We start from the raw sequence: 12,363 nt of genomic DNA, 5'->3' as shown, positions 1-12,363 counted from the left end.
AGACCTCGGGAGGAAGGAAATGGCTCGCGATTTGGGGTCAGAGGATGCGTTTCCCGCGCTGTCGTGGCGGTGACTCCGAGTTCTCCTTGGCCCTGAAACGGTGTCTACAGTTGTCGCAGTGACTTCCCTGACATCTGCTCTTGGGTCTCTGGGTGAGGAGGAACAAGGCCTTGGGGAGCTAGGGACAGGATGTCCGCCTTGGGCTAATGCTTTAAGTGCGCCAGGTGATTCCTGGGGCAGACTTCATGCCTTTGGCGGGAGGGAAGACAAAGGACAGGAACTTGTCCCTACTTCAGTGTCCCATGGAGGCGGCCCCGGGCGGTGTGCTGACTAGGAAGTCCCCGGATGTGCGGCCGGGCTCTATCTGGGGTCGGCGATGGTGGGGTGGTGTGTATGGGGTGGGGGCGGAGGGTAGCAGTTCTGCTGAGTCACGCTGACTCAGCGGGGGTGGAGGCGGGGCCGCCCGCTGACCTCATGCCCTCCAGATCCAGCGCTGGCGCCAGACCGGGGATCCTCGCGCAGAGCCCGGCGGACCCGCGTCGGGTCCCCTCCCCGCGGTGCCGCCGTCGAGGAGCCCCGCGGCGTGCGCTTTGACGCCCCGCAGTCGTGTGTTTTTACATTTTTGTTTGTTTGTTTGGGCCCCTTCTGTTCCTGGATCTGCTTGTGATCGCACTGTCCCGTGTCCCGTGTCTGGGGTGGTGGCTGTCTACTTTCCTACCTTTTCCCTGACCTGGTGTCTGCGGAGAGCCCGGGGCGTGTTGATTGCAGGGCGGGAGTTACTCATTGACCACATTACGCACGACCTTTAGCCCCGGGCAGGTCCGGACTGGGAGGGGACCTCGAGGGACCGCAGGTGGAAGGTGGGTAGCACCAACCTGGGGCTGGGGGGGAGGGGGAGAAGGCACGCACCCCCAAACAGAGCCCCAGAGAGAGAAAGAGAGGGCAGACACCAGGCGTGGTGGTGCACATCTGGAGTCCAGCTACTGGGTGGGTGGGTGGGGGACAATGGCAGAAGGATCGTGAGTTCTAGGACAGCTTGCACAGGTTAGGGGACCCTGTCTCAAAAACACAAGTGGGGGGGCGTGGCTCAACGGGTACAGTGCTTGCCTAATAAGCCCCAAGCTGGAGGCCCTGGGTTCCATCCCAGTACTGCAGATTTTTAAAAAATTTCACAAAGAGGTGGTCAGAGGCGATGTTTCTCTCCTCTTTGGACTCGGTGTATCTAAACCTTCCATGCGTTTCTGGAAGGCCAGTGTCTAATGGAGGCTGTTCCTGGAGGGGCTCTGTAACTATGCCTGCCCAGGCGCCCCGCTCCCGTGCCCCCACAGCCCTGATTCGTGGCTGGACCTTTCCCTGGGACCCTCCAATCCCTGGCAACCTCCAGTAACTTCCCTTCACCTCTAGTCCACCTGTCCCTTGTCCTTCTGCCTCAGTAGTGCAGCTTCTGGGCTCCAGTCGGAGCTTCCTGGCAATGGTCCCCTTGGCCCAGGAGGCCAGCTCTGCAGCCCGTGGTCCCCATTCTTCCTCCTCACCCAGGACAGATGCAAGGCCTCCACCAGTGTACACTTCTTCACCATGGGCTTTGACCCTGATGATCAGGCAGCCTCCATTCCTCTTGGACTGGGACTGCTCATCCCCAATCCACAGACAACACAGATCACCCCAAAAAAGGTGTGGAGAGTGGGAGTTGTACCAAATCCTGAGCAGCAGATGTGGACAGGACCTTCCTCTCCTGAGGCCCTTGGTGGCTGGACCAGTGACTCAGACTCTATGTATGAACCAACAGAGGTTTATTGCCCCTGCCAGGCCACTGTCTCCCACCCTTCCCAATAATTACAAAAGTAAGAAAAATGCCCATGTACCCCAACCCCCCACTCCTCCCAGAAAAATGCCATAATTTATGCAGAAAAGACACAGTCCACAAGGCAGCTGGTGGCCTCAGCCCATCTTCTTCCAAATGGTGAGCGAGGCAGTGAGCACTCCAGCCACAAAGATGGTCACTGTCTGCCACGTGGGGGTCCCAAAGTAGGAAAGGAGGCCGTCCTAGGAACAAAGATGTCACATCAACAACTCAGCCAGGGTCAGCCCTGGGCCAAGTGTGTGTGGGTATTGGGGGGGAGCAGCTGCAAGGTGGCAAAGGCCTAAGATGCATCTGTGGTGAAAGGTTATCAATGAACTTGAAAGGGAGAAGAACCAGGGAGAGTAATGCTAATCAGGGTCACAGAGAAGTAGCAGGTACCAGGTGAATCAGGTCATAGACACATGATGATCTGAATGGGAAGGGGGCACCACTCTGGTGTGCTTTGTAGCCCCAGGGTCACAGGTGTGGCAGGGAGAGGGTGGAATGGGACTGAGGGGGTCTCACCCAACCACCCTGGTCTTGGATCCAGCCTAGCAGCCGTTCTCGGAGGAATTCCAGCGTCCAGCCCATGATGGTTCTGATCAGCTCCGGTACCTTGGTGCACAGGGCCTGCAGGGAATTAGGTAGGTTAACATTAGGGACTGGGCCTTGTTCCTACTCCCTATAGGTAGCCCCAGATCTTTTTTCTCAATTCTCTGCATTCATTGGATGTGTCTTCAAACCAGTTTGAGCCAACTAGATCACTTCACAGTCAAATGACCTGTTCACAAAGCCTTCTGTGGCTCCCTAGTGTCCTCAGGATAGAGACTGAAAGGCACAGCCCAGGACATTAAGGCCCTGTAAAGGCCTTAACCTGATCTCATTCCACTTTTCAGCTTCTTTCCTGTGCCCTACTAACGTTCCTTTGATTATTCCTCTTTTGGTGGGAGTGAAGTTTGAACTCAGGACTTCAAGCTCACAAACTTGAGTCACACCATTTTACTCTGGTTATTTTGGAGACAGGAGTCTCGAGAACTTTTTGCCTAAGCTGGCCTCAAACCACAATCCTCCTAATCCCCACCTCCCACATAGCTAAGATTACAGGCGAGGGCCACTAGTGCCCACCTTTGTTTTTCAACACAAGGTCTCCCCACATTGCTCACCCAGGTTGCTCTCCAACTCCTACATTCAAGGGATCCTCCTGCCTCAGCCTCCAGAGTAGCTGGAACTACAGGCACATGCTATCAGGCTCAGTGGTCCATTTCTTCATTTCCATCACTCCTCCCTGCCTTGGGACTTTTGTACATGCTAATCTTTCCGACTAAATGGGCCTCAACCAAGCAAATTCTCATCTCTCAAAGCTCAAGTCAAGTTTCACTTGCCCAGACCTGGTAAGACCACTCCCTGTGAAGCCCCATGACCTGCACTCCCAAGTCCCAGGACTCCGCTTCCCAGCCTTTCTCTGGCTGCTGCTTTCCCTACTGTCCCCAGCTCTGTATGCAGCTGCACTGTCATGCTGGCCACTGCCCTGTTAGCTCAACTTTAAAAGCACAAGGCGCCGGGGAAGAGGACTCGGTGGCATATCATGGGCTTAGTGTTGCAAAGCCCTGGCTTTGAGTCCCAGCACCACCACCACCCCCCAAAAAGCAGAAAACACATGGACAAATACACTTGCCCTGCCTAGGCAGTCTTCTGACCTATTGCCTCATATTTATTATTTTATTTATTTATTTTTTTATAGTCCTTGGATCAAACCCAGAGCCTCACGCATGCCAAGCAGGTGCAGTACTGCTGAGCTCGACTGGAAATCTACAACCCCAGCTCCCCCCCCCTTTTTTTTTTTTGCAGTGCTGGGGATCAAACCCAAGATGCTGCCCAGGCTAGGCATAATTCCTTCTTTTTATGTGTGGGATTAGGATTTGAACTCAGGGCTTCATACCTGCAAAGCAACTTTCTACCAGTTGAGCCACACCTCCTGTCCATTTTGCTCTGATTATTTGTGCAGATAGAGTGTCATGAAGTGTTTCCCTCAAAGAGTGATCATTCTGGTCTCAGCCTCCCAAGTAACTAGGATTACAGAGTGAGCCACCGGCACCCATCGTAATTCCTTTTATTTATTTATCTTTTTGGAGGTACTAGGGCTTGATCTCACAGCCTCATGGCTTCCTACGCTAGCACTCTACTACTTAAGCCACTCTACCAGCCATATTTTGTGTTGGATTTTTTCAATAACTATTTGCCCTGAGCTGGTCTCGAACCACAATCCTCCTGATCTTGCCTCCAGAGTAGCTAGGATTATAGGCACGAGCCACCATCACTGGCTCATAATTCCTTTTCAAAAAAAAATTTGTTTTCATAGTACTGGATTTTGAACCAAAGGCCTTGCCCATGTTAAGCAAGCTCTATACAACTTGAGCTACGCCCCTGTCCTTTTGCTTTATTTTCTTTTTGAACCACTGTTCCTAACTTTGCCAGGGCTAGCCTCCAATCTCCAGCCTCCTGAGTAACTGGGATTACAGGCATGGACCACATGCCCAGCTCCTTTCTGTGACCCACGATGCTCAGGGTAACTTGTTGAGCCAATATTTTATCATGAAAACCTCCATAAAGAAGAGCTAAGTATTTGTTTCAGCAGCACATATACTAAGAAACTGGAACGATACAAAGATTTAGTATGGCCCCTACATAAGGATGACAAGCAAATTCGTGAAGTATTACATATTTAAAAAAAAAAAAGGCTGGGGACCGGTAACTCCTATAATCCTAGCTACTCAAGAGGAGAGATCAAAGGATCATGGTTCAAAGACAGCCACAGCAAAGAGTTTGTGAGACCCTATCTCAAAAAACCCAACACAAAAAAAACAACTGCTGGAATGGCTCAAAGTGTATGCCCTGAGTTCAAGCTCCAGTATGGTAACACCCATGCACAGGAAATCAATGTGAGTCAATGCCCTGTATAGCTATCCTTATCTCAACCAGCAAAAACCCTTGTTCCTTCCTATTATTGCTTATACTCTCTCTACAACAAAATTAGAAATAAGGGCAAAATAGTTTCTGCTGGGTATTGAGGGGGGGGAGAGGGAGGGGGCGGAGTGGGTGGTAAGGGAGGGGGTGGGGGCAGGGGGAGAAATGAACCAAGCCTTGTATGCACATATGAATAATAAAAGACAAATGAGAAAAAAAAAAAAAAAAAAGCTAAAAGAATTTCAGTGACCAGCCAGATATCTGCAATTGAGATTCTACAATTAACATTTTGCTGTACTTGACAGAATAATCTTTTTTTGCATGGAAAGTAGTAGAGATCAAACCCGGAGCCTCCAGCTGGTGGAGTGGCTCAAAGAGTACACCACCTGTCTAGCAAGAATGAGTTCAAATGCCAGCACTACCACAAAAAACAGGGAAGAAAAAGACCTCCCAGACCTCTTAAATTTATAAATCCTGTCACCTTACTCCCTTACTTAATGCCAGACCACCACTCCTGTCTAGCTCAGAGCCAAGGCTTGTACAGTGACCTGGGAGTTTCCCCACAATATGCCCCAGGCCCTCGTTCCCACCCTCTGCCCCACCTCACTCTGTGTTAACCACAGTGGCCACCTTATACCCTGAATACACCGATCGTGGTCAAACTTCAGGGCCTTTGCACTTGCTGTTCCCTCTACCAGATGCCTTTCTCCCCTAACCATTAGCTATCAAGACATCCTTCCTGTGCTTTGCACATCAGCTTTATTTATTTATTTTGGTAGGACTGGGGTTTGAACTCAGGACTTCACGCTTGCAAAGCAGGTGCTCTGCTACTTGAGCCACACCTCCAGTTGATTTTGTTCTTTTTTTTTTAATTACTTTTTTATTTTGTGTATATTATTTTTTTTTGGCAGTACTGGGCTTTCAACTCAGGGCCTCATACCTGCTAGGCAGGCACTCTACCTCTTAAGCCACTCCACTGGCTCTATTGTGGTTATTTTGGAGTTGGGGTCTTGTGAACTATTTGCCTGGGCTGGCCTCAAACCTTGATTCTCCTGATCTCAGCCTCCAAAGTAGCTAGGATTACAGGAGTAAGCCACTGGTGCCCCACCCCCACATCAGCTTTAATGTCTTAGAAGCCTCTCCTGACCACTTTGCCCCATCACATCAGCCCGTGTCACTTTGCCTCAGCACCCACTATAACAACCTAAGCTCCAAGAGAACAGGGACCTTGCCTGCTTTGTTCAGTGCTGGGTCTGAGGTGCCAAGTATAGGTCCAGCACATAGCAGACCCAATGTGTTTGGTGAACGAATAAATGAAGGTGCAGACACGCAGTCCACAGTGGTGTCTGGGCTGTGGAAGTTGACCCCAGGACGCCCAGGTCCAAGCAGGCCCACTGCCCAGCAGCAGCCCACCTTGAGCACCAGTTTGCTGGCAAAGTAGAAAAGGGCGACAACCCGGCCCCAATTGAAGTTGCCGTCGGCAAACATGTCAGCTGCCACTCGGAAAAAGACCTCTCGGGGGGAGTCTGTGTCCACATCTGCAATCATCCTGCAGGAAAAAGAACCGATGCTGGGGAGGGATGGTCAGGCCAAGGGTGGCAATTCCAGCATCCACCCCAAACTGAAGCTAAGGAAACGGAGGCAGGAGTCAGCCTCCGCCAATGGGGGCTGGGAAGGGGACAAGATGGATATTTAGGAAAGTGAGGAACACGATTTCCTGAAAGAGGATTTCAAAATCTTGGGGGAAATCCCAGCCCTTGGAAGGCTGAAGCAGGACGACTGAGGTTTGAGGCCAGCCTGGGCGACACAGTGAGTCCCTGTCTGAAAAAACAGAAATGGAGCCAATGTGGTTCATGTCTGTAACTTTAGGTTCTTGGGAGGCTGAAATCGGGAGGATCCTGGATAAGGAAAATAGTTCAGGAGAACTGATCTCCAAAATAACCAGAGCTAAATGGCCTGGAGGGGTGGCTCAAGTGTGGAGCGCCTGCTTTGTAAGAGCAAAGCCCTGAGTTCAAACCCCAGTCCTGTCAACCAACAACAAAAGGTCCTGGGGCAGGGAAGTCCTGAATGCGCTGAGTGGTGGGGCCCGGATATCCTGTACCTATCTGGAAGAGAGTGTAGGGGGGGGGCTTCTGGGTTCTGAAGGGGAGGAGACCCCTGGATGGACTTCTGGATCCGGGGGAGCCACACCTCTGCAGCTCCATATTACTGTCCAGTTCGTCCCCGATGCGCTTGAGACACTCGCTCAGCTTCTTGGTGGACGCATCCTGGTGCATCTGCTCCAAGGTCAGCTCCGGTGTCTCCCCCCCCATCCGCCCTGCTCGATCCTGGATGAAACTAGATGGGAATGGAGCGGGGTGGGGGGTGCAGAATCAGAATAGGGTATCACTCCTGAAATCCGCTCCACAATAATCACACCTCAAACTCACCCCTGAAGCAAAAGGGCCCCCGTCTTCATGATCTGCTCAGAGCTGGTGGGCCCTAGAGGAGAAAGGGGGGAAGAGGTGCCTGGACTCTTGGGTCCTAAGGGATCAGGAGGCTGGGGTGGCTTATGGTCCCTGAAGGAGGGAGGACAGGGCTGGGGGGCTCTGACCTCCTGGGTCCCTGGCAAATAAAGTGACTGGATACCAGGTCACTGAGGCAGGAGCCTGGGCCAGTATCCTGCAGACTTCCGTGGAGGCGGCTGGGGGAACCCTCAATGCAACAGGACCCCTAGCCTGAGGGGCAGAGGTGGGACCCGCCCCTCCCACCAGGGCCACAGGCAGGAAGTGGTGGCGGCGACAAGTCCGGGCCTGCCCGCAGCGGGGAGGCTTGGACTCCGGGATCCTCGGGTTCTCGGGGGTCCAAAAGTTCTCCCGACAGAAAGGGACTGGGGCGCGGAGGCCAGCGAGCCGGGAACCTCCGAGGAGGGCAGGGGCTGGAGGCTGGCAGAGCCCGATCCAGGAGTTTCTGCCCCGGAGAGCCTGGGGGATCGCGCGTCCCCAGGCCGGCAGGGGCGCTCCAGGGCTCGCCGGCGACCGGCCTCGCCCTCTGCCCTCCCGTCCGCCCGCTGGCCTCCCGCCTCCCGCCTCACCGCCTCCTCTGGGCTGCTCCCCGGACCCATCCATCACCGCTACCGCCGCCGCGCCGCTGCCGCCGTCTCTTGCCGGGTCCGCCCGGGCGGCTGCAGCGCGCCCTGGTCACGTGAGGACCCGCTGAACGTGCGCCCCACACGTGGGCGCCCCGCAAAATGGCTGCCGTGGTGCTGCCCCGCAGGGCGCTGGGTCACGTGATTACACCTGCCTGCTTCTCGGGGGCGTGGCCGCTGCCGCTCGACTGTCCAATCAGCGCCTCCCTTTGAGAGCTGACCATGGTACCCTTCCACGTGCTACCTATGCCATCGCAGCCATTACCTTCGTTTATTCACTCGCTCATTCACCCACACGCGTTCATTCGTGCAAAATTTGTAGAGATCCCGGTAGAGTTGCAGCCTGCCCAACGCCAACAGCATGTGCAAAGGCTCAGGGGCCAGGCGGGACGTTTCAGATGACTAAAGCCTCTTAGATCTATCTTTTTATCTTCCCGGGAGTGGCTGGCAGCCATGGGAAAGAAAGTTACGAGCAAGATCGGAGCTGTAATTAATTGTGTGCAATGTTTTAATTAAGCGTTGGCCTATTTCGCCTGCCTAAAATTACCACGAGGATTGTGTTCATTTGTCCTCAGTGCCCCCAGAAAGTAGCACACGGCCTGATACATGGTTATCTCTCAGAATGTATTATTTAATAAAGTAATGGCTGAATGTTGGAGAGCATACAGAAGAAAGACCATCGTGGGACTCTGAGGATCAAAGATCATTTCTCAGAGGACAAGATCAGTTTAATTTGAAAACTGAAGAAAGAAGATTGGATGTAGTTTGTCTCCCAAAGTTTACGTGTTAATGTGGTGATGTTGAGATGGTGGGAGCCAGACATGGTGGAACACAGCTGTAATCCCAGCCCTCAGGAGCAACGAGGATGGTGAGAATGAGGCCAGCCTGGGCTACATGGAGCGTACCAGGCCAGCCTGCCTCCAAAAAAACCAAAAAGAGGTGGTGAGAGAGGTAGAGCCTGGCGGGAGGGCATCGGGGATCTTGCTTATAGAAGGAATTGAGGTAGTTCTCATGGGTTCCTGATTGGTTCTTAAGAGAGGGTCATTGTAAAAGAGCAAGAGAAGGCCCTCCTTCTCTCACTGTGCCATCTGTCTTGCCATGTGGTCTATCCCTCTTATACTGGTCCCGCCACAGTGACCATGGGCCATGGGGTCCTCACTTGAATCGAGCTGATGCTGAAAAAAAATAAGAAACCCCTGACTTTTTTCTTTATATAGTAGCCAGCTTCAGGTGCTTCATGAGAAGGATAAGAAGTATTCACAAATCTTCCTTCCCTCGCTGCCCTTGTCATGGCCTCATCAGAAGAGGGGGAAGAGGAGGCCTCCCTCACTTTTCCTCACCCTCTGCGCTCCTCTGTTCCACCATGAGAATGGCATACCTCACCTGAGTCCCAAAATAAGCAGTACTTAAAGCAGACCTGAACCCGGTTCCAGCTGAGTCCAGATGACTCACAGTCAACCTGCAGATCCATACTGAACAAGTTAATATCTGCTATTGTGTGCCATTGAGAATTTGGGGACTGTATGTTATGCAGCACTGTCACAGGAAGAGCTGATAGATACAGCATAGATGGCCAAATAGTGACAGGAGCTGGATGGGTGGCAGGGCATGGATGACAGTTAAGGAACACGGTAGTTGGACATTATAGTTGTCACAGCCCATCAGCCTAACACTACCAAGAACATAGTCTGAGAAAGTCAAGTTTATTAACCCACTGCAATAATGGAGACCGTATGCCATAGAAAGAAACAGGGGTTGGGAGTGTGGCTCAGTGCTTAGCATGTGAGAAGCCCTAGATTCAATCCCCAGCACCAAAAACATATAGCATTAGGAGGAAGGGTGGTGTTTAGGTGACAAGTCAACATCAAGTCCCAGTTTTGAAGAGTCAGGGTCCTGTATCCTTGAGAAGTACAGGAAGACCACCCATTTGAATATTGTGTCCACAATGCACATCCAGTGCTCTGCTCCCAAGTTGGACATCACGGTTGCTGCTACTCTGTATCCAGTGACTTTCACACTCCAGGCTACAGTGAGATGTTTCATTTTGATGGATAGTTTATGATTTTAAAGAACAAAGTTTCTCAGTAAGGAACAAAGCATGTCCTGGAAAGAAACAGTGTTTTCTGTGAACTTTGCAATTGGCCTTATCTGTGTCTGCGATTCCAGCCTAGGCAGGTAGCCTCCCTCTCAGCCATAGACCTTTGAACAGCACAGTTCTAACCAACACTGAACTCCAAGCTGGGTTTTTGTTTTTGATGGGAGTGGGTTTGAACTCAGGGCCTCACACTTGCAAAGCAGGTGCTCTACCACTTGAGCCACACCTCTAGTCCATTTTGCTCTGGTTATTTTGGAGATGGGAATCTCACAAACTGTTTGCCCCGGCTGGCCTCAAATTGTCCTCCCAATCTCAGCCTCCCAGGTAGCTAGGATTACAGTTGTGAACCACTGGCATCTGGTCAACCCAAGCTGTTTACAATAATAGAGATACTATGTCAAAAGAACAGAGACCACATCCAAGATCCAAGATCCTCTCCATGTATTGATACCCCTGTGTAGTCCCTGCCCAAACTGAATAGGGCTGACCAATGTGACCAGTAAGATATTGTGGAAGTGACACAGTGTTGGCTTGCAGAAGCCACACCACCCCACCTTTCTCTCTCTCTAAGCACTACCTGCAGGGAAACTCAGCTGCCATGTTGTAAGTTCATTGAAGCAGTCATCCTCAGAGGACATACATGTGAGGAGGAACCAAATCCTCTAGCCATGTGACAGAGCCATGCTGAAAGCAGATCCCCCACCCAGGCAAGCCTTCAGGTGACCTGACTGACATTATGATGGACCTGAGACAGAGACCCTGAGCCAGCCACCCATGAATTTGTGACACTCAACAACTGAGTGCTCTGACCAGTTGAGTTTCAGATCAATTTGTCAGACAGCAATAGATAGATTATATGCCTATTTACAGATGAGGACACTGAGGCCCAGAGAGGGAAAGAGACCTGTCCAAGTTGCACAGCAGTTGTCCTGGGCACACTCAGGTCTTCAGCTTGACAAGTGTGTCACTTGGTGAAGGGCTTTCTTACCCAGTCCCATTCATAGTGTCACCAGGGGTTGATGCCATTCTCAAGGAGGTCCTCAAGAAAAAGGGGACCCCAGTTTGGCCTGAGGTAGTTGTTTCTGATCACAGACAAGAATTTTAGGCTGAGACACGAGGCAAGGTAAGGACTGGCAAAGAAACCAGAAAGCAAAGTCATAGACAAAGTGTGGGTATGAACTGAGCCCTCTAATGTCATGACTGTAATGTTTATGTCCTAAAGCAGGCCAGAGGGTTGCACCTACATTCCTTCAGATAAATGCTCCGTGTTCTGAGCAGTTGTCACACTGGCTCTGCTTGTTGTTACAAGGTATTCGTTTGGTTGGTTGGATTTTGGCAACACTGGGGATTAAACTCGGGGTGTCACACTTGCTAGGCAGGCGCTCTACCACTTGAGCCATGCCTCCAGCCCATTTTGCTCTGGGGATGGGGCGTCACAAACTATTTGAAGCTTGATCCTCTCAATCTCAACCTCCCAAGTAGCTAGGATTAAGGTGTGAGTCACCGGTGCCCGGCTCCAAGATCATTCTTTAAGATATCCCCGCTCAGTAAGAAGCATAGTAAAATAATTATTTGGGTAAGTGGACTACAGCTCAGTGAGGAAGTGTGAAGCTTTACAGCAAAGAAAGTAGTGCCGACATGCTTTTAACCAAGCTAGTCAGATTGGTGGAGTGGCTCAAGTGCCTGCCTAGCAAGCATTAGGCCCTGAGTTGAAACCCTAGTAATGACAACAGTAATAATCAAGCTACTGATTAACACAATTTTACTTCTGAATTCTTGGCTGCTATTTCCCTTGCGGCATTTTCCCTGGTCTCTCTTGCCTTGTGGTCACATCCTGATAGACTCATCGTAAGTGGGAAATGTGCCTTGCATGCTAAATATCATGGCTTAGCCACACAGCACACTGTAAAGTCCTGGTGGCGTCCCATTTGATGGCAGGGCTGGCTGAACTGTGGTCACCACCACTGTCCAGCATCCTGAGAGAAGATGAGCTCCAAATTTAAACTTCAAAGTACCCTGTGTTGCTTTTGTACCATTATAAAGTAAAAAAAAAAATTAAGTCAAACCATTGCAAGGCTGGTGGACTGGCTTAAGTGTTAGAGCACCTGCCAAGCAAGTGTGAAGCCCTGAGTTCAAACCCCAGCACTGCCAAAAAAAAAAAAAAAATTTAGCCCAGTGCCAGTGGCTCACACCTGTAATCCCTGCTACTCTGGAGGCAGAGATCAGGAGAATCACAGTTCAAAGCCAACCCAGGCAAATAGTTCTTGAGAACCTATTTCGAAAAAAACACCCATCACAAAAAAGGGCTGGTGGAATGGCTCAAGGTCTAAGTCCTGA

The 12,363-nt window shown here is 51.3% G+C and overlaps 1 protein-coding gene, 1 long non-coding RNA gene and 1 other non-coding gene across 3 annotated transcripts; 2 read left to right on the top strand and 1 right to left on the bottom strand.

The window, feature by feature from the left end:
• Nucleotides 1-1,773: 1,773 nt before the first annotated feature.
• Nucleotides 1,774-8,036, bottom strand: Bax (BCL2 associated X, apoptosis regulator). Its single transcript, XM_020158089.2, has 6 exons — nucleotides 7,878-8,036; nucleotides 7,234-7,285; nucleotides 6,995-7,141; nucleotides 6,218-6,353; nucleotides 2,366-2,470; nucleotides 1,774-2,043 (listed from the first exon to the last, which is right to left on the bottom strand). Exons 1-6 carry the CDS (start codon nucleotides 7,909-7,911, stop codon nucleotides 1,939-1,941), a joined length of 579 nt encoding a protein of 192 aa, XP_020013678.1. The 5' UTR covers nucleotides 7,912-8,036; the 3' UTR covers nucleotides 1,774-1,938.
• On the top strand, nucleotides 2,389-4,896 carry LOC141418047 (uncharacterized). Its single transcript, XR_012442681.1, has 3 exons — nucleotides 2,389-2,484; nucleotides 3,008-3,231; nucleotides 3,582-4,896. It is a non-coding gene; the product is annotated as an uncharacterized lncRNA (long non-coding RNA).
• Nucleotides 4,462-4,566, top strand: LOC141418303 (U6 spliceosomal RNA). The gene has a single exon (XR_012442983.1). It is a non-coding gene; the product is annotated as a U6 spliceosomal RNA (small nuclear RNA).
• Nucleotides 8,037-12,363: the final 4,327 nt, after the last annotated feature.

This window comes from Castor canadensis, chromosome 16 (assembly GCF_047511655.1).
Source record: "Castor canadensis chromosome 16, mCasCan1.hap1v2, whole genome shotgun sequence".
Taxonomy (NCBI): Eukaryota; Metazoa; Chordata; class Mammalia; order Rodentia; family Castoridae; genus Castor; species Castor canadensis.
Note: the sequence above shows the minus strand (reverse complement) of the source record. Positions and strands in the feature narration are given on the sequence as shown.

Bases quoted from the DNA above. Each gene is read 5' to 3' on its own strand.
- Bax (XM_020158089.2), bottom strand. From the start codon at position 7,911: ATGGATGGGTCCGGGGAGCAGCCCAGAGGAGGCG. The intron at 7,286-7,877 runs GTGAGGCGGGAG...TTTCTCCTCTAG, and splicing joins GGAGCAGCCCAGAGGAGGCG to GGCCCACCAGCTCTGAGCAG. The intron at 6,354-6,994 runs GTGTGGCTCCCC...TTTTTCCTGCAG, and splicing joins AGTAATATGGAGCTGCAGAG to GATGATTGCAGATGTGGACA.